General features: G+C 41.0%; 4 protein-coding genes and 1 pseudogene across 4 annotated transcripts in view; all 5 read right to left on the reverse strand.

Moving 5' to 3' along the window:
- The window catches only part of LOC134859312 (protocadherin alpha-C2-like), a 184,521-nt gene that overhangs the window by 150,679 nt on the left and 13,530 nt on the right, over nt 1-20,312 (reverse strand). The gene's annotated exons all lie outside the window — the stretch shown is intronic.
- Nucleotides 938-3,390, reverse strand: LOC134860096 (protocadherin alpha-8-like). Its single transcript, XM_063876939.1, has one exon. The coding sequence runs from the start codon at nt 3,320-3,322 to the stop codon at nt 938-940; it is 2,385 nt and encodes a 794-aa protein (XP_063733009.1). The 5' UTR covers nt 3,323-3,390.
- On the reverse strand, nt 3,568-12,766 carry LOC134860097 (protocadherin alpha-3-like). Its single transcript, XM_063876940.1, has 3 exons — nt 12,091-12,766; nt 4,033-5,705; nt 3,568-3,576 (listed from the first exon to the last, which is right to left on the reverse strand). The coding sequence occupies exons 1-3, from the start codon at nt 12,764-12,766 to the stop codon at nt 3,568-3,570; spliced, it is 2,358 nt and encodes a 785-aa protein (XP_063733010.1).
- On the reverse strand, nt 7,128-8,683 carry LOC134860098 (protocadherin beta-6-like; annotated as a pseudogene).
- LOC134860099 (protocadherin alpha-3-like) lies at nt 12,904-20,176 on the reverse strand. The gene is made up of 3 exons (XM_063876941.1): nt 19,468-20,176; nt 13,852-15,506; nt 12,904-12,909 (listed from the first exon to the last, which is right to left on the reverse strand). Exons 1-3 carry the CDS (start codon nt 20,174-20,176, stop codon nt 12,904-12,906), a joined length of 2,370 nt encoding a protein of 789 aa, XP_063733011.1.

Here is a 20,312-nt window from a genome sequence, read left to right on the forward strand (position 1 = left end):
CGCGCCATATTTTCACGTGTCACTTTTTCACCTGTGTGTGTGTGTGTGTGTGTGTGTGTGTGTGTGTGTGTGTGTGTGTGTGTGTGTGTGTGTGTGTGTGTGTGTGTGTGTGTGTGTGTGTGTGTGTGTGTGTGTGTGTGTGTGTGTGTGTGTGTGTTGAATGAGTATTAGCAGGACTGTATTAAAATATGAGTATCTGTAGGTATGATGGTCACGTGAGTGTGTTTTGAGTTATATTATTTGGGTATATATTCACATTTCCAGTTAGGCCAATTCTTGTTCATGTGGAATATATTTTAAATCATTTTGATTCATGTGACTGAACTGTATGTAATGCATGTCAGAAATAAACGTTCTGTGACCTGAGTAAGACGTTTACTCTGGTCCTCACTTTATTAATCCACAGACACTGTTTATATGTTGGCTACACAGTGCTCCCTAGCCTGTGTAACCCTTGCTGCTGGTCCAGATTACCGCTAGGTCTGGTGCCGGTAACACCACCATCATTAAAGCGATAGTCCACGGAGACAAAACCGACTGAACATTATATTAACGACAATTACAAAGCTTCAAATGAAAATGTCGGGTTGTGCCAAAGCAAGAATGACATGATTAAGAATAATTCAGTACCACGGACAGCAAAAGCATTCATGCATCCAAACCACCAGCATATCAGAAGTAGACAACACGAAAGTAGCTAAGATTTCCATTGTAAATAAATATTATTAACAGGGCTCTCTTTTTATTTCTGGTAAAAGCGTTGTTTACCATGAAAAACTTACTGTTGCCAGCTTTAACATAATACTGGTATGTCCCTCGAATACAGACAACCAAAGCTTTAACCATAGATTCAGATACACAAGCTTCGAAAGAAAGTTTATATTCAAATCCCTAAATCGGAGATAAGATTATTCAAACCGAATTAAGTTTAGCGTTGTTAAGGAGAGATTAAAACGTTTGGTCTTACCTCTATAGATGTCCCCCTCCTGTCAGGAAGCACTAGTGTGTTGGCATGGCTGCCCGGGACTATAGTAGATCCTATACTCATTCTGGGTCCAACTAACATGTACCGCTTGTCTCCAGATCTGTACTGGATGCTGTGACACAGTGTCCCATCATAGTTAGTCTCTTGGAGATATTTAGAAGTGTAGTCTGTGGATTTAGAGCACTGCATTGCAATCAGCACGATGATACTGATGAGAAAAAGTGTTGAGACTGAGCCCAGAGTTATCATCAGGTAAAAAGTCACGTTATTATCCTCATCATCCTTTGTTGCACTTTTAACATCAGCAGCAGCAAAAGCCTCTCTGGGCTCCACAAGTTTGATAACCACAGTAGCTGTTGCTGACAGGGAAACGTTGCCATTGTCTTTCACCAGTATGATCAGTTTATGCTCAGCCTCGTCTGTCTCTGTGAATGAGCGAAGTGTTCTGATCCGTCCTGTATAGCGGTCCAAACCAAAGATACTGTGGTCAGTGACTTCCTGCAGTGAGAACAGTAACCAGCCGTTATATCCTATATCAGCGTCATAGGCTCTGACTTTAGTCACAAAGTGTCCTGCGTTCACATTGCGGGGAATCTCCTCCACACTTTCAGCAGAACCGTTAGAACTGACCGGATACAGCATGACTGGAGCGTTGTCATTCTGATCCAGAATGAACACGTGCACTGTGACGTTGCTGCTTAGTGACGGAGTTCCAGAATCTGTGGCGACAACTTGGAACTGGAACGTTTTCAGAGTCTCAAAGTCAAAGCTTTTTAGCGCAGAAATATCTCCAGTTTCAGAGTTAATATTTAGGAAAGACATTATGTCATTTTGATTCCGTTCTCTCACTATACGATACGAAATAGCTGCATTGTCATTCAAGTCATTGTCTGTTGCGCTTACAGAGAAAATAGAATTGCCGGCAACATTATTTTCTACCAGATAAAACTTTAAAGGCGTGTGTTTGAAATGAGGACGATTGTCGTTTACATCTGATATCTGAATGTTGAGAGTTTTAAACGTAGATAAGGGAGGTTCTCCACAATCACTGGCTTTTATTGTTATTTCATAATGTGAAACCTTCTCTCGATTTAGTAATCCCTTAGTTACAATTGAGTAAGTATTTTCCTTAAAAGAAGGTTTTAATTCAAAGGGATCTTCCTCGGTTAAACCTGAGATAATTTTTCCATTTACACCGGAGTCTTTATCCGTAACACTAACAAGTGAAATAACTGTGCCTGGCTTTGAGTCTTCAGACACTGTATTAGACAGTGATGTGACTTCTATTTCAGGTGGATTATCGTTGACGTCTTTTACTTTAACACTTACTCGACACCGACTTGTTAATGGAGGCGTTCCTTTGTCAGAAGCTTGAACATCAAGTTTGTATATCTCGGATTCTTCAAAATCCACCGCACCTTTCAATTTAATTTCTCCACTTGCACTATTTAATTCAAATATATCATACACTTTACGCGCTAATGTTTTGCTGAGGCTGTACTCTAGTTCTCCATTATTCCCTTCATCTGGATCAGTTGCATTCACCCTTGTAACAATAGTACCGACTGGGACGTTTTCATATATTTCTACTTGATAGGTATCCTGTATAAACACTGGACGGTTATCGTTGATGTCAAGAACAATTATAGACACATTTAGTGTGCCTGATCTTTGAGGTTTACCTCCATCAACTGCTGTTACAAAAAGTGCATGTTTGCGGTTTTTTTCCCTATCTAAGGGCTTCTTCAGCACTAAAAATGGTATTTTATCCTCATCGCTTTGACTAACATCTATTTCAAAGTGATCGTTAGACGTTAATGTATATGTGCGGATGGAGTTAATTCCTGCGTCAGGATCACGGGCGGCGTGCAGATCAAATCGGGTTCCCGGAGATGTATGTTCTGCTATTTTAAATTGTTGTTCATTTTCAGAAAAAATAGGAGCGTGATCATTTACATCAGTAATGTCCACAACAACATAGTGTATTTCCAAAGGGTTTTCAACAAGGATCTTCAACTCAACTGTGCATACACCACTCCCCTGACACAGCTCCTCTCTGTCAATTTTTTTAAGAATCTGTAACGCACCATTGTTCGGGTTTACCTCGAAAAAAGCATCCTTAGATCCAGGCACAACTCGAAATCGTCGATCAATCAAAGAGGTTTTATCCAGACCAAGATCCTTTGCAACATTCCCAACAAAAGTCCCTTCTTTCATCTCCTCTGGAATAGAGTACCTCAATTCAGCCAAAGCATGCTTCCCGAAAATCAGCAATAAAGAAAAACAAAAATAAAACCAACGACTGTTACTTGAACGATATTGTCGTAGAGTCCCCATCGTTATCCAACAGCATTAGCTTTTTTCTGCGGCAATAATGGTATATATCATACCACCACACTGTCCTATTCGACTCCCGTTTTCAAATCGAATGTATCATCTGCCGTGAGGTACCAAACAAAAGCTTTGTCATGGGAGGGACAAAGTCTTTTAGGGCCACGTCGATGTTACAGTGACACCAAGAGGACAACATTCTTACAACTTTGAATTGTATTAAGATGTTATTTGTGAAAAAGTTATGTTAATTAATCTACCTGCAAAGATGGAAAGCAAAAGAAGACATGGTCAACACAAAACTAAAATTCGTTAAGGATTGTTATAATCGAAGCAGCTTCATGTGTTGTTTTATACAAAGTAATGTATCTAAAAAAAAGATTTACATTTAAAACTTCAGTACAACATTGTTTTGCCCGTTGTTTGCAAACCATATACAGTACAGCAACCACTGCTATGTACATAATGGTTTCATTGTCCCAAGAGTTCAGTGTTCATTGCTCAGTTATCAGAGTAACTTTGCCACGAACAAATGCCTCCATAACACACAACAACAAACATAGGAAGTCATTGGTTTCGAAGTGACTTCTTATTTGTTGATATTCTACTAGTGATGGTCATGATATGAAGAGGTGCTGGACACATGTTTCTCTAAGTATGTACAAACTCGCAGGGAAATATGAAATGCTTTCTCGTAAACATTTTAAAAGTCTTACCTCTGTGGATGTCCCCCTCCTCTCAGGGAGCACCAGTGTGTTGGCGTGGCTGCCTGGGACTATAGTAGATCCTATACTCATTCTGGGTCCAACTAACATGTACCGCTTGTCTCCAGATCTGTACTGGATGCTGTGACACAGTGTCCCATCATAGTTAGTCTCTTGGAGATATTTAGAAGTATAGTCTGTGGATTTAGAGCACTGCATTGCAATCAGCACAATGATACTGATGAGAAAAAGTGTTGAGACTGAGCCCAGAGTTATCATCAGGTAAAAAGTCACATTATTATCCTCATCATCTTTTGTTGCACTTTTAACATCAGCAGCAGCAAAAGCCTCTCTGGGCTCCACAAGTTTGACAACCACAGTAGCTGTTGCTGACAGGGAAACGTTGCCATTGTCTTTCACCAGTATGATCAGTTTATGCTCAGCCTCGTCTGTCTCTGTGAATGAGCGAAGTGTTCTGATCTGTCCTGTATAGCGGTCCAAACTAAAGAGACTGTGGTCAGTGACTTCCTGCAGTGAGAACAGTAACCAGCCGTTATATCCTATATCAGCGTCATAGGCTCTGACTTTAGTCACCAAGTGTCCTGCGTTCACATTGCGGGGAATCTCCTCCACACCTTCAGCAGAACCGTTAGAGCTGACCGGATACAGGATGACTGGAGCGTTGTCATTCTGATCCAGAATGAACACGTGCACTGTGACGTTGCTGCTTAGTGACGGAGTTCCAGAATCTGTGGCGACAACTTGGAACTGGAACGTTTTCAGAGTCTCAAAGTCAAAGCTTTTTAGCGCAGAAATGTGTCCGTTATCTGAATTTACACTGAGAAACATTGCTAGTTCGTTTTCTCTCGCTATTTGATAAGAGATTATTGCGTTGTCATTCATATCTTTATCTGTTGCGCTTACAGAAAATATTGACCCTCCAGCCACGTTATTTTCTGAGAGGTAAAACTGTAATGTATTCCGAGAGAATAGTGGTCTGTTGTCGTTTACATCTGAAATCTGAATGTTGAGTGTTTTAAAATTAGATAAGAGAGGTTCCCCAAAATCAGTGGCTTTTATTGTTAATTCGTAATGTGACACCTCCTCTCGATCTAAAAATCCTTTTGTGACAACTGAATATATGTTTTCCTTATAAGACGGCTTTAATTCAAAAGGAACGACTGAGGTTATGCTTGATATTATCTTTCCGTTGACACCGGAGTCTTTATCCGTAACACTAATAAGTGAAATCACTGTGCCAGGCTTCGAGTCTTCAGAAACTGTATTAGTCAGTGATGTTACTTCTATTTCTGGGGGATTATCATTGACGTCTTTTACTTTAATAATAACTCTACACCGGCTTGTTAATGGAGGCACTCCCTTATCACATGCCTCAACATCTATCTTGTATATCTCGGATTCTTCAAAATCCACCGCACCTTTCAATTTAATTTCTCCACTTGCACTATTTAATTCAAATATATCATACACGTTACGCGCTAATGTTTTGCTGAGGCTGTACTCTATTTCTCCATTATTCCCTTCATCTGGATCTGTTGCATTCACTCGTGTAACAATAGTACCGACTGGGACGTTTTCATATATTTCTACTTGATAGGTATCCTGTATAAACACTGGACGGTTATCGTTGATGTCAAGAACAATTATAGACACATTTAGTGTGCCTGATCTTTGAGGTTTACCTCCATCAACTGCTGTTACAAAAAGTGCATGTTTGCTCTTTTGTTCCCTATCTAAGGGCTTCTTCAGCACTAAATATGGCGTTTTATCCTCATCGCTTTGACTAACATCTATTTCAAATTGATCGTTTGACGTTAATGTATATGTGCGGATGGAGTTAATTCCTGCGTCAGGATCGCGGGCTGCATGCAGTTGGAAACGGGTTCCCGGAGATGTATGTTCTGCTATTTTAAATTGCTGTTCCTTCTCAGGAAAACCGGGAGAGTGATCATTTACATCAGTAATTTCTACAGCAACATGGTGCATTTCCAAAGGGTTTTCAACAAGGATCTTCAACTCAATTGTGCATACACCGCTCCCCTGACACAGCTCCTCTCTGTCAATTTTTTTAAGAATCTGTAACGCACCATTGTTCGGGTTTACCTCGAAAAAAGCATCCTTAGATCCAGACACAACTCGAAATCGTCGATCAATCAAAGAGGTTTTATCCAGACCAAGATCCTTTGCAACATTCCCAACAGAAGTCCCTTCTTTCATCTCCTCTGGAATAGAGTACCTCAATTCAGCCAAAGCATGCTTCCCGAAAATCAGCAATAAAGAAAAACAAAAATAAAACCAAACACTGTTACTTGAACAATATTGTCGTAGAGTCCCCATCGTTATCCAACAGCATTAACTTTTTTCTGCGGCAATATTGGTATATATCATACCACCACACTGTCCTATTCGACTCCCGTTTTCAAATCGAATGTATCATCTGCCGTGAGGTACCAAACAAAAGCTTTGTCATGGGAGGGACGAAGTCTATTAGGGCAACGTCGATGTTACAGTGACACCAAGAGGACAACATTCATACAACTTTGAATTGTATTAAGATGTTATTTGTGAAAAAGTTATGTGTTGTCATTAATCTACCTGCAAAGATGGAGAGCAAAAGAAGACATGGTCAATACAAAACTAAAATTCGTTAAGGATTGTTATAATTGAAGCAGCTTCATGTGTTGTTTTATACAAAGTAATGTATCTAAAAAAAGATTTACATTTAAAACTTCAGTACAACATTGTTTTGCCCGTTGACTGCAAAACATATACAGCAACCACTACTATGTACATAATGATTTCATTGTCCCAAGAGTTCAGTGTTCATTGCTTAGTTACCAGAGTAACTTTGCCACAAACAAATGCCTCCATAACAAACAACAACAAACATAAGAAGTCATTGGTTTCGAAGCGACTTATTATTTGTTGAAATTCTACTAGTGATGGTCATGATATGAAGAGGTGCAGGACACATGTTTCTATAAGTATGTACAAACTTGCAGGGAAATATTAAATGCTTTCTCGTAACATAATAAGCTTCCACACATACATATTACCCGATAATCATATTAAATGCCCTACGATGTTTACTCCGTCTGTATGCCACCTCGATAGGAGAGATCCAGAGATGGGCAGGGCCTGTGCAGAATGAGCTTCACAACCATAACCTTGGCCACACTGACACCCTGTGTCCAGTGGGCTACAATACCATACGAAATCATAATTGTTTAATTTCACTACCTCCTTCTTTATCACATATGACTGATTTATGCTATAATGTTGCAAACAGTCCAGTAGTAAAGGACACTGTGAGATAAAACGTCATCCGTACTCTCAATGAAGTGTACTTGTGTTCCTCTTCCCGAAAGTCAAACTAAATATATTATGTGTTTCTCAGCAACCCTTAATCAGAGTGTGTTAGAAAATTGGTAACACAAACCATAACACCTGAAAACAGACGTATTTTAAATCTGCTCCATAGCTCAATTTTGTTAAACATTAGCCTACTTTGGATGCTCATGATTGATAAACAATGTGTGTCTTTAATTACACATAGTAACTTAATGTTCAGTAAATATTATGTAAAACATAGTGAGTATTCCCATCGATACATCGCATTGCAAAAAAACAGAAAAACCCAGATAATCACCCCCAACAAAGAAAAAAATATTTCAGCACCATAGAAAGCACAGTTTTACACCTGCAGGGAGTTCAACGGCAAACAAACCCAATATATATACCCTTATACAACATACAGACTAGTTAATATTTTCGTGTAAAATCTTTGTGTACATAATAAAAATATATTAACTTCAGTAGATGTCCCCCTCCTGTCAGGAAGCACTAGTGTGTTGGCATGGCTGCCCGGGACTATTGTAGATCCTATACTCATTCTGGGTCCAACTAACATGTACCGCTTGTCTCCAGATATGTACTGGATGCTGTGACACAGTGTCCCATCATAGTTAGTCTCTTGAAGATATTTAGAAGTAGGCTATAGTCTGTGGATTTAGAGCACTGCATTGCAATCAGCACGATGATGCTGATGAGAAAAAGTGTTGAGACTGAACCCAAAGTTATCATCAGGTAAAAAGTCACATTAATATCCTCATCATCTTTTGTTGCACTTTTAACATCAGCAGCAGCAAAAGCCTCTCTGGGCTCCACAAGTTTGACAACCACAGTAGCTGTTGCTGACAGGTAAACGTTGCCATTGTCTTTCACCAGTATGATCAGTTTATGCTCAGCCTCGTCTGTCTCTGTGAATGAGCGAAGTGTTCTGATCCGTCCTGTATAGCGGTTTTCATATATTTGTATTTGGTAAGTATTGTATAAAACTCCCCCGTTAATTGGACTATTCCATGTGACCCCTAGACAGAATTACAAGTGGTCTCAACCATGTGGCGCCATTTCGCAACGTGCACTTGCTGTTCAGCGGAAGCAAGGAGATTGATGGCAATCGGGCTGTCACTATTGTGTTATAACCGCATAACTGTGATATAGTGTTGGCGGAGTCTGTGTTGTGGACATGCGTGTGCGTGCATGAAAAATGTAAGTGCATGTAGTTAGCCATAGCAGCTAGCCTTGCCATGTGGAGCACGTGGCAGCACAGCCTGTATTAATGTATAACGCTATCACCCATTAAGTGCAGGGCTAATGTAAGCATTATTATGTACACTGCAGTTATTATATAGAATCGTGTGCATTCCTGTACTTTGTTATGTGTTTATGTTATAATAGTTAGGCCTCGTGTAATAGCATATGTCGGTGCTATGCTTTTGCGGCCTTTGGCCAATAGAGGGCGGCATAGGCCAACCAATTGTGCCTTTTCTTAATGTAGATGACAACTGTATCATCCCTCTACATCAGTGGTTCTTAAACTTTTTGTCTGACGACCCCACAAAAAAAACTGGAGAGGTTTGGTGACCCCACTTTCCCAAAAGTGTGTAAGTGTGACGTCACGTTTCCGTAGCAACCGATTTTTTGTTCCAATCCAAACAAATTAACAATGTATGACGATTATTTTATGGAAAAGGAACGATTTTGTGTGAATTAATTTACGAGTTTGCGTCTCCAATGATTTGAGTGATAGTCATACATTTTGAAAGAAACAGCAATGCCATCTGCAGTTTGGTTGTTTGGGGGCGGGCTGTAAATCGCGTTGCCAGGACAACGTTATGCATTGCAAACCCATGGTAACGACTGTCAATCAAGCAAAAACAAATAGGCAATGTGTAAGAAAAGGCCTGGGCGGCAACAATTTATTAACGCAAACAAGAACTGGAACAAACAAAGCAATGAAACAAATGTCCAAATCAAACGGGAGTCAAGAGTCAACAGAGAGTGTGTATGATTGGAACGATCTCACTTCCTCTTATACGGACGCCATGTCAATGAGAAGGATGGGCCTGCTTCCGCGAGCATAGCAGGTCAATTCGGGGATCGATGCTGCTCACAGCAACACGAAGATTCTCCTCCATGCTGTTGAGACGACATCTGTATTTGTTCTTTATGTAGGCCAGGGACGAAAATGTCTTTTCGCACAGATAGGTTGATCCAAACGGCGTGAGGATGTCCATGGCAGCCTTGGACAACCCGGGGTATTCCTGCACAACTGACAGCCAGAATTCATCTAGAGTTTTTGAGGCAAACGACGCCTGCAATGTGCGGTCGCTGGACAGCTCAATCAGCGCATCCTCGAGCTCAGATGGCAGGTTGTTTGAGGAGCAGTTGGTGAATGGTTGTCGTACCCAGTCAAAAGGCTCTACATTCTCCGTGAGGAAATACTTATTGAATTTGTCGAGGAGACTACGAAGATGACAGGTTATTGACTCTTTCAATGAATTGGCATTCATGTCACTCTCCAAAAAGTCGTGCAGCTCCGAGAACATTTCAAAGTCCCCACTCTCTGCACGGGCTGCCCAACGCTGCAATTTTTTTGTGAAAGCATTCACTTTGTCTGAGAGGGTCAGGATGTTTGTGCTGGGGCCTTGTAGTGACAGGTTGAGACTATTTAATTTGTCAAATATGCACGCCAGGTATGCAAGACGTGATAACCATCTCGAGTCAGTGAGATGGTCTGCAAGAGGGGAATGCACGTCTGAGAGGAAGGTGCGCACCTCGCTTCGCAACTCGAACAGGCGTGTAAGAACTTTGCCCCGTGAAAGCCACCTTACCTCTGAATGAAAAAGAAGGGATTCATGTGCAGACCCCATTTCCTGGCAGAGAAGGGCGAAGAGTCGTGAATTTAAAGGGCGCGATTTGATCGAATTCACTATTTGGATTGCTGTTTGAAGAACATTGTTAAGCTCGGGTTCAAGTGTCTTGGATGCCAGGGCCTCCCTATGGATAATGCAGTGTGTGAACTTGACATGTGGTGCAACGCTAAGGACCTTGGCTTTCAGCCCTTTGTGTTTTCCCATCATAGCCCCGGCACCGTCAGTGCATATGCTTATGCATTTATCCCAATCCAGGCCTGTCTCCTCCATCCAACCATTAAGACAGTTAAAAATGTCTCCACCAGTACATCTTCCTTCCATCGGAGAGCAGCACAGCATGTCCTCATGCAGTTTCCCGTCATGACTGTAGCGAATGAAAACCATTAAATGGGCTACATTAGTCAAGTCAGTAGACTCGTCTAACTGCAAAGAAAACCGGCTGTTTTTCACTCTCTCGATGAGCTGGCATTTCATATCATTAGCGATGTCGTTAATGCGTTTGGACATGGTATCATTGGAGAGGGGAATCTGTTTAAGCACACTTGCGATCTTTTCACCATGCATTGCTGTGGTCATCGCAATTGCTGCAGGAAGGATGAGGCTTTCAGCAATTGTGTGTGGCTTTTGTGCTTTGGCTACAAGGTGGGCCACTTTGTATGACGCTGCCAAGGCTTTGGTGGGCACAGTAGCTTGGCTATGCACAACGGTCTTTTGCCCATGCAGCGCAGCTTCTTTTCGTAAAAAAAATGTCATGGGTTTCTGAGCATCATCTGGATGTCGGCTTTCGAGATGTCGTCTCATTTTTGTGGGCTTTAAACTTTCATGTGCCAGAACATCGCCGCAAATAACACACTGTGGGTGGTCGAGCTCATGTTTTACCTGGCACGTGAATCCATATTTAAGAAATTCTTTCAGGTATCGGCGACGCCTCGTTGGTGGGTCTTTTTTATTCTCACCACCGGCCAAACTTGTCCCATCTGAGGATCGCGGAGGAGTAGGTGCACAACTGGAGGTAGATGGCACTTCTGAGCTCAAATCATTGTTTTTTAGCAGCCACCTGTCCATTTTTGATGAAAGTTATAACTAGGCTAGTGGCTAAAAAAGTGGCTAGTATCACAAACGTGGCTAGTAACGTGGCGAGTTAACTATGACGTATTGTAAAAAAACCGGGAAGAAATTGAGTTTGAACAGTGGGCGCAGATTGTTACATTGTTTCTATCATAGGACCAATAAACGATTCGAAACGCCATTTAAAGCTGGGCAACTTTTTTTTTTCTCTCTCTCTCTCCCTCTTAACAGCGTGTAGGAATGAGAAAAAGGCAGATTTTCATTGTATTGACATTTTATTTTTCGTTGTTTCACCAGGTGTTATAACAGCTAATTTCCGACTGAAGTAACAAATAATTTTGCGACCCCACGGAAGTTTTTGCCGACCCCGTTTGGGGTCGCGACCCCTAGTTTAAGAATCACTGCTCTACATTACCTGTTTACTGATTTCTGCTTCATCTTTATGTTACAGAGACCACACACACATTCACACACATTTACACACAAACCCACACGAGCGAACACACCCTGTATAACACGCTAACCCCTGCTAATCCTACATCAATGTTCAGTTCATCACCCTGCGATAAAGTCTGAAAGTTGGAACTGCCTGTGGACAGCCGTTCTTCCTCACAAGTCGTTCGACCCCTTCTTACAGAGGATAGGAAATCAAGCTGCAGTACAACCAAAACTTTGCACGCACCGTGTCCTCCACAAGTATCCTGACTAAATAATGGGCGATTGTCATTACTATCCAGAACAATAATAGAAACATTAAGTGTGCCTGATTTTGGAGGTTTTCCTCCATCAACGGCAGTAACCAGCAGCGTGTGTTTGTTCGTTTGTTCTCTGTCCAACGATTTCTTCAGCACTAAAAAAGGTATTTTATCCTCATCACTTTGGCGGATATCTACTTCAAAATGTTCATTGGATGTTAAAATGTATGTACGAATTGAGTTAACTCCAGCATCGGGGTCTCGAGCAGTGTGCAGTTGAAATCGCTTTCCTGGTAATGTGTGCTCACCTATTTCGAATATCTGTTCCCTTTCAGGAAAACTAGGAGATTGGTTATTTACATCAGTAATTTCTACAACTACGTAGTGTAATTCCAAAGGAGATTCAACAAGGATTTTGAGCTCCATTAGGCAGGCACCTCCTCCCTGACACAGCTCCTCTCTGTCAATATGCTTGTTGACGTACAGAGCGCCATTACCCTGGTTTACTTCAAAAATAGCGTCCTTACTTCCAGATACAACGCGGAACCGTCGAGCAATCAGCGAGGAGATGTCAAGCCCAAGATCGTTGGCAATATTTCCAACAACAGTCCCTTCTTTTACCTCCTCTGGAATAGAGTACCGTATCTGAGCCACAGCCTCATTTACGAACAGCAGGGGTAAAGACAAATAAAAAGCAAACCAGGAGCAGTCCTTTGTCCGAGGTTTTGTTTCGGTCCCAATCATTATCCAAAAACACATTCACCAACAGGAGCCGGTTACTTTCAAAAAAAGTTATTTAAATCCATCCTGCTGAATTAAGCGAATTTGCAAATGACGAAGTGTGACTGTAATGACTGGTGTGCTTGATTCAAATACCTTCCTTAGTCCTGTTAGTAAAAAACAAAAGCCTTAGAAGGGGAGGTTCCAAATCATCTCTGGTTTCCCAATGTAATAGTGACATCCAGAGGCAACTCATCAAAACAAACTTTACTACATATATGTTAAGGTTAGAAAACGTTTCCTGAAAAAAACGGATATAAATGACCGTACCGTTATATACAATATTTTCTCAAATATTTCTAAATAAACACCTTTGTTAGACATTTTGGGTAAAAAGCAGGAACATGGTATATTGAGCAGAAGATACGAAATTAACATGATGCAAAAGTAAAAACATTACATAAAAGCTACAAGCATTGTCGATATCATTACCGAAGAAGGAACTTCTACAGATAATGAAATAAAAATATAACTCCTTTTTAAGTACAATCAAATTGCCTCACACCCACATTGATATGTTTATTAAAAAAAGCTGTTATAGTTTGTCACCCAACAGTTTAAATTAAAATATGTCTTGCTCATCCAGATGCCCCCCCTCCTGTCAAGAAGTACTTTGTTTTGCAGTTAACAATTAATGCACGAGAGTCACAATCATCTCTTACTTAAGCAATCATTTCTATGACTCTAAACTATGAAGTTCTTTGTTTCTTTGCCAAAATGAATGGATGTCTACAGAAAACTATGTCCAGCACCACGGACAGCAACAGTTTGTTTTGCACTCAGAGGTGCAGGAACTGATTTAGCTTTGACAAACAGCAATAAGATCAACTGTACACAACAAACTATCCAACAACATAGATACAGTATGCAAAAACAAGTGATTTCAGCCAGATAGGATGAATATATCTCAACGGCAGACCCTGTTTCTATGAATACAATTGAAGTTTTAATGTAGAATATGATTCAATGTCATTTGATATCAAACTTTTTCAATTGCCGCAGCAGTACTATATGGGATGTAAGAGAGTTGTAATATGTATTTATCTTACCTCTGTGGATGTCCCCCTCCTGTCAGGAAGCACCAGTGTGTTGGCATGGCTGCCTGGGACTATAGTAGATCCTATACTCATTCTGGGTCCAACTAACATGTACCGCTTGTCTCCAGATCTGTACTGGATGCTGTGACACAGTGTCCCATCATAGTTAGTCTCTTGGAGATATTTAGAAGTGTAGTCTGTGGATTTAGAGCACTGCATTGCAATCAGCATGATGATACTGATGAGAAAAAGTGTTGACACTGAGCCCAGAGTTATCATCAGGTAAAAAGTCACATTATTATCCTCATCATCTTTTGTTGCACTTTTAACATCAGCAGCAGCAAAAGCCTCTCTGGGCTCCACAAGTTTGACAACCACAGTAGCTGTTGCTGACAGGGAAACATTGCCATTGTCTTTCACCAGTATGATCAGTTTATGCTCAGCCTCGTCTGTCTCTGTGAATGAGCGAAGTGTTCTGATCCGTCCTGTATAGCGGTCCAAACCAAAGAGACTGTGGTCAGTGACTTCCTGCAGTGAGAACAGTAACCAGCCGTTATATCCTATATCAGCGTCATAGGCTCTGACTTTAGTCACCAAGTGTCCTGCATTCACATTGCGGGGAATCTCCTCCACACCTTCAGCAGATCCGTTAGAGCTGACCGGATACAGGATGACTGGAGCGTTGTCGTTCTGATCCAGAATGAACACGTGCACTGTGACGTTGCTGCTTAGTGACGGAGTTCCAGAATCTGTGGCAACAACTTGGAACTGGAACGTTTTCAGAGTCTCAAAGTCAAAGCTTTTCAGCGCCAAAATATCTCCAGTTTCAGAGTTGATATTTAAGAAAGATGTCATATCACGAAGTAGGCCATCGCCTCTGACAATGTGATATGTTATTGCTGCATTTTCATTCAGATCATTATCAGCTGCACTTACAGTAAATATTGATCCACCAGGGGCATTGTTTTCTACCAAATAAAGTTCCAATCGATTCTGACTAAAATGTGGCCTGTTGTCGTTTACATCTGACACCTGAACACTCAAGGTTTTTACAGTGGAGAGTTGAGGTTCCCCGCAGTCAGTCGCTGTTATTGTGATGTCATAATGGGACACAATTTCTCTGTCTAAACGCCCCTTTGTGACAAGGGAATACATGTTTTCCTCAATGGATGGCGTCAAATCAAACGGAACTTTTTCTAATATTTTACAAATAACCTTTCCGTTAACCCCTGCATCTCTGTCGTTAACACTGATGAGTGATATGACTGTGCCAGGCTTTGAATCTTCTGGGACTATCTTAGACAATGATGTTACCTCAATGTCTGGCTTGTTATCATTCAAATCGTTTATTTTTATCACAACTCTGCTTTCGGCCGTCCAAGGAAGCTGGCCTTTATCTGAAGCTTGCAGATCTAGTCTATAAATCTCCGCGTCCTCAAAGTCTACTTTTCCTTTCACTCGAATCTCCCCAGTGACGCTGTCTAATTCAAATGTGTCTTGCACTTTTTTCTTTTGCGTTTTTCCAAACATGTATTCGATTTCACTATTTAAAGCTTCATCTAAATCTGTAGCATTTATTCTTACAACAAGGCTTCCTATTGGGGCATTTTCATCTAATGACACCGTGTATATATCTTTGCTAAACACAGGGCGATTATCATTTGCATCTAGCACAGTGATAGTCAAATTGAGAATCCCTGATTTTGAAGGACTGCCCCATCAAGAGCCGTCAGGACTAAACGGTGTTCTGCCTTTTGCTCCTATCTAAAGGCTTTTTCAGCACTAAGAATGGTATCTTGTCCTCCTCCGTGTCTCTGACTTCAATATCAAAAAAAATATTTGAGCTCAATTTGTATATCTGGACTGAGTGTGTACCGACATCCGGGTCTCTGGCAGCATGAATTTGGAATCGAGTACCTGGAGGAGTATGTTCTGCTATTTCAGTCGCTGCTCGTTTTCCGGAAAAGTCGGTGAATGATCATTTACATCAGTTATTTCGACGCCGACGTAGTGGATTTCCAATGGGCTTTCAACAACAATTTTTAGATTTATCAAACAAACCTTGATACCATCACAGAGCTCTTCGCGGTCCACAGTTTTTCTAATATACAATACTCCATTGTTTTGATTCAACTGAAAACAGCGCGTGATTGGGTCCCGAAACGATACGGAACCGCCTGTCTGTCAAAGTGCTGATATCAAGCCCTAAATCCTTTGCAACATTTCCAACAGATGAGTCAACTTCTACTTCTTCTGGAACAGAGTACCTTAGCTGAGCTAAAACCAGTTCCCCAAAGCCCAGCAACAAAATCCCGGCCATCCAGCAGCAGTTCACTCGGCGTCTTTGTCCTTGTTCTCCCATTGTAAAACGAAACATAAGGATTTCCTTCAGGCAAATACAGCGATGGAATTGCTCAACGAAAAGGCAAATACAGCAATGGAATTGTTCAACGAAAAGCCTGAATTAATCATTTCTTTACCATTCTCAAACATAAGCTTCCACACATACATATTACCCGATAATCTTATTAAATGCCCTACGATGTTTACTCCGTCTGTATGCCACCTCGATAGGAGAGGATCCAGAGATGGGCAGGGCCTGTGCAGAATGAGCTTCACAACCATAACCTTGGCCACACTGACACCCTGTGTCCAATGGGCTACAATACCATACGAAATCATAATTGTTTAATTTCACTACCTCCTTCTTTATCACATATGACTGATTTATGCTATAATGTTGCAAACAGTCCAGTAGTAAAGGACACTGTGAGATAAAACGTCATCCATACTCTCAATGAAGTGTACTTGTGTTCCTCTTCCCAAAAGTCAAACTAAATATATTATGTGTTTCTCAGCAACACTAAAGGTGTGTTGTTTTTAACACAAACCATAAAACCCCGAAAAGACTTTTTAAATTTTGCTCCCTACCAATTTTTTTAAAATTACTTTGGATGCTCATTATTTTAAAATGTGTGTTTTAATTTAACCCTAGTTACTTAATGTTCGTAATATATGTAAAAAATAGTGATTTCCCCTCCCATACTCGCATTGCAAAAAAACAAAAAACCCCGATAATCACCCCCCAACAAAGAAAAAAAAAAATTTCGCACCAAGAAAGCACAGTTTTACACCCCAGGGGGTTCAAAGGGAAAAAAAACCCTTATTTTCCTTATAAAATACAGATATTTAAAATTTTCGGGGTAAAAACTTTTTGTACATAATAAAAAAAATATTTACCTCTGTGGATGTCCCCTCTGTAGGAAACAGTGTGTTGGCATGGCTGCCGGGACTAAGTAATCCCATAACATTCGGGTCCAAAATAACATGTACCGTTGTCCCAGATCTGTATGGATGCTGTGAAAAGTGTCCCCTTTATGTTAGTCTTTGGAGATTTTAGAAGTGTAAACTGTGGTTTAGAGCACTGCTTCAATCAGATGTTTAAAAGATGAGAAAAAGTGTTGAGACTGAGCCCCGAGTTCATCAGGTAAAAAGCACATTTTTATCCTCATCTCTTTTGTTGCACTTTTAACATCCAGAGCAAAAGCCTCCTGGGCTCCACAAGTTTGATAACCACAGTAGCTGTTGCTGACGGGAAACGTTGCCATTGTCTTTCACCAGTATTCAGTTTTTTTCTCGGTCGTCCCGTGAATGAGTGAAGTGTTTGATCCGTCCGTATAGCGGTCCAAAAAAAGAGACTGTGGTCTGATTCCTGCAGTGAGAACAGTAACCAGCCGTTATATCCTATATCGGTCATAGGCTCTGACTTTAGGCACAAAGGTCCTGCGTTACATTGGGGGGAATCTCTTCCACACCCTTTAGCAGAACCCCTTAGAGCTGACCGGATACAGGATGATGGAGCGTTGTCGTTCTGTCCAAATGAACACGTGCACGGGGACGTTGTGCTTAGTGAGGGTTCCGAATCTTGGCGACAACTTGGGAAATGGAAAAGTTTTCAAGTCTCAAAGCAAAAGCTTTTTTTGGCTGAAATAACTCCAGTTTCCAAATTTAAAATTTTGGGAAAAACAGTATGTCATTTTTTATCCCCTTCTCTTATATACGAACGAAATAGCTGTTGTCATTCAAGTCATTGTCTGTTGCGCTTACAGAGAAAATAGAATTTCCGGAACTTTTTTTTCACCCTTAAAACTCTAAAAGGGCGTGTTCGAAATGGGACGATTGTCGTTTACATCTGATATCGAATGTTGAGGTTTTAAAGCAGTAAGGGAGGTTCCCCACAATCAGTTGCTTTAATTTTATTTCATAATTGAAACCCGCTCCGATTCAGTAATCCCTTGTGACAACCGAGTAAGTGTTTTCCTTTTAGGCAGGCTTTTAAATTTAAAAGGAACATCTGGGGTTTTGCTTGATATTTTTTTTCCGTTGACAAACCCGGAGTCTTTATCCGTTACCTTTTAAGAAAATAATTGTTCCTGCTTCGAGTCTTCACCCGATTTGACAGTGATGTAACTTCATTTCCGGTTTGGGTTTTTGTTCACGTTATTTCTTTTAACAAACTCACACTCACCTGCAGGGAGGTTTCCTTTTTGACGCCTCGAAACAAAAAACGTTGTTTTCTTCATAGTCCACATTTCCCTTACTTTATTTCTCCAGATAATTTGTCCAATTCAACATATCATAGATTTTTCGTTTTAAGGTTTTTTCCTAGTGCTGTATTCAATACACTATTTGTGCCTTCGTGTGATCCGTGCATTCATTTTAAATATTGTAGTTCCTACTTGAGCTTTCATATATTTGTATTTGGTAAGTATTGTATAAAACTCCCCCGTTAATTGGACTATTCCATGTGACCCCTAGACAGAATTACAAGTGGTCTCAACCATGTGGCGCCATTTCGCAACGTGCACTTGCTGTTCAGCGGAAGCAAGGAGATTGATGGCAATCGGGCTGTCACTATTGTGTTATAACCGCATAACTGTGATATAGTGTTGGCGGAGTCTGTGTTGTGGACATGCGTGTGCGTGCATGAAAAATGTAAGTGCATGTAGTTAGCCATAGCAGCTAGCCTTGCCATGTGGAGCACGTGGCAGCACAGCCTGTATTAATGTATAACGCTATCACCCATTAAGTGCAGGGCTAATGTAAGCATTATTATGTACACTGCAGTTATTATATAGAATCGTGTGCATTCCTGTACTTTGTTATGTGTTTATGTTATAATAGTTAGGCCTCGTGTAATAGCATATGTCGGTGCTATGCTTTTGCGGCCTTTGGCCAATAGAGGGCGGCATAGGCCAACCAATTGTGCCTTTTCTTAATGTAGATGACAACTGTATCATCCCTCTACATTACCTGTTTACTGATTTCTGCTTCATCTTTATGTTACAGAGACCACACACACATTCACACACATTTACACACAAACCCACACGAGCGAACACACCCTGTATAACACGCTAACCCCTGCTAATCCTACATCAATGTTCAGTTCATCACCCTGCGATAAAGTCTGAAAGTTGGAACTGCCTGTGGACAGCCGTTCTTCCTCACAAGTCGTTCGACCCCTTCTTACAGAGGATAGGAAATCAAGCTGCAGTACAACCAAAACTTTGCACGCACCGTGTCCTCCACAAGTATCCTGACTAAATAATGGGCGATTGTCATTACTATCCAGAACAATAATAGAAACATTAAGTGTGCCTGATTTTGGAGGTTTTCCTCCATCAACGGCAGTAACCAGCAGCGTGTGTTTGTTCGTTTGTTCTCTGTCCAACGATTTCTTCAGCACTAAAAAAGGTATTTTATCCTCATCACTTTGGCGGATATCTACTTCAAAATGTTCATTGGATGTTAAAATGTATGTACGAATTGAGTTAACTCCAGCATCGGGGTCTCGAGCAGTGTGCAGTTGAAATCGCTTTCCTGGTAATGTGTGCTCACCTATTTCGAATATCTGTTCCCTTTCAGGAAAACTAGGAGATTGGTTATTTACATCAGTAATTTCTACAACTACGTAGTGTAATTCCAAAGGAGATTCAACAAGGATTTTGAGCTCCATTAGGCAGGCACCTCCTCCCTGACACAGCTCCTCTCTGTCAATATGCTTGTTGACGTACAGAGCGCCATTACCCTGGTTTACTTCAAAAATAGCGTCCTTACTTCCAGATACAACGCGGAACCGTCGAGCAATCAGCGAGGAGATGTCAAGCCCAAGATCGTTGGCAATATTTCCAACAACAGTCCCTTCTTTTACCTCCTCTGGAATAGAGTACCGTATCTGAGCCACAGCCTCATTTACGAACAGCAGGGGTAAAGCCAAATAAAAAGCAAACCAGGAGCAGTCCTTTGTCCGAGGTTTTGTTTCGGTCCCAATCATTATCCAAAAACACATTCACCAACAGGAGCCGGTTACTTTCAAAAAAGTTATTTAAATCCATCCTGCTGAATTAAGCGAATTTGCAAATGACGAAGTGTGACTGTAATGACTGGTGTGCTTGATTCAAATACCTTCC

Source organism: Eleginops maclovinus, chromosome 23 (genome assembly GCF_036324505.1).
Source record: "Eleginops maclovinus isolate JMC-PN-2008 ecotype Puerto Natales chromosome 23, JC_Emac_rtc_rv5, whole genome shotgun sequence".
Taxonomy (NCBI): Eukaryota; Metazoa; Chordata; class Actinopteri; order Perciformes; family Eleginopidae; genus Eleginops; species Eleginops maclovinus.

Coding starts and splice junctions, on each gene's coding strand:
- LOC134860096 (XM_063876939.1), bottom strand. CDS start 3,322: ATGGGGACTCTACGACAATATCGTTCAAGTAACAGTCGTTGGTTTTAT.
- LOC134860097 (XM_063876940.1), bottom strand. CDS start 12,766: ATGATTGGGACCGAAACAAAACCTCGGACAAAGGACTGCTCCTGGTTT. Junction 5,706..12,090: donor AGGAAAACCTCCAAAATCAG/GCACACTTAATG, acceptor CTCAAAGATCAG/GCACACTAAATGTGTCTATA.
- LOC134860099 (XM_063876941.1), bottom strand. CDS start 20,176: ATGATTGGGACCGAAACAAAACCTCGGACAAAGGACTGCTCCTGGTTT. Junction 15,507..19,467: donor TTCTATTATTGTTCTGGATA/GTAATGACAATC, acceptor TCACTGTGCTAG/ATGCAAATGATAATCGCCCT.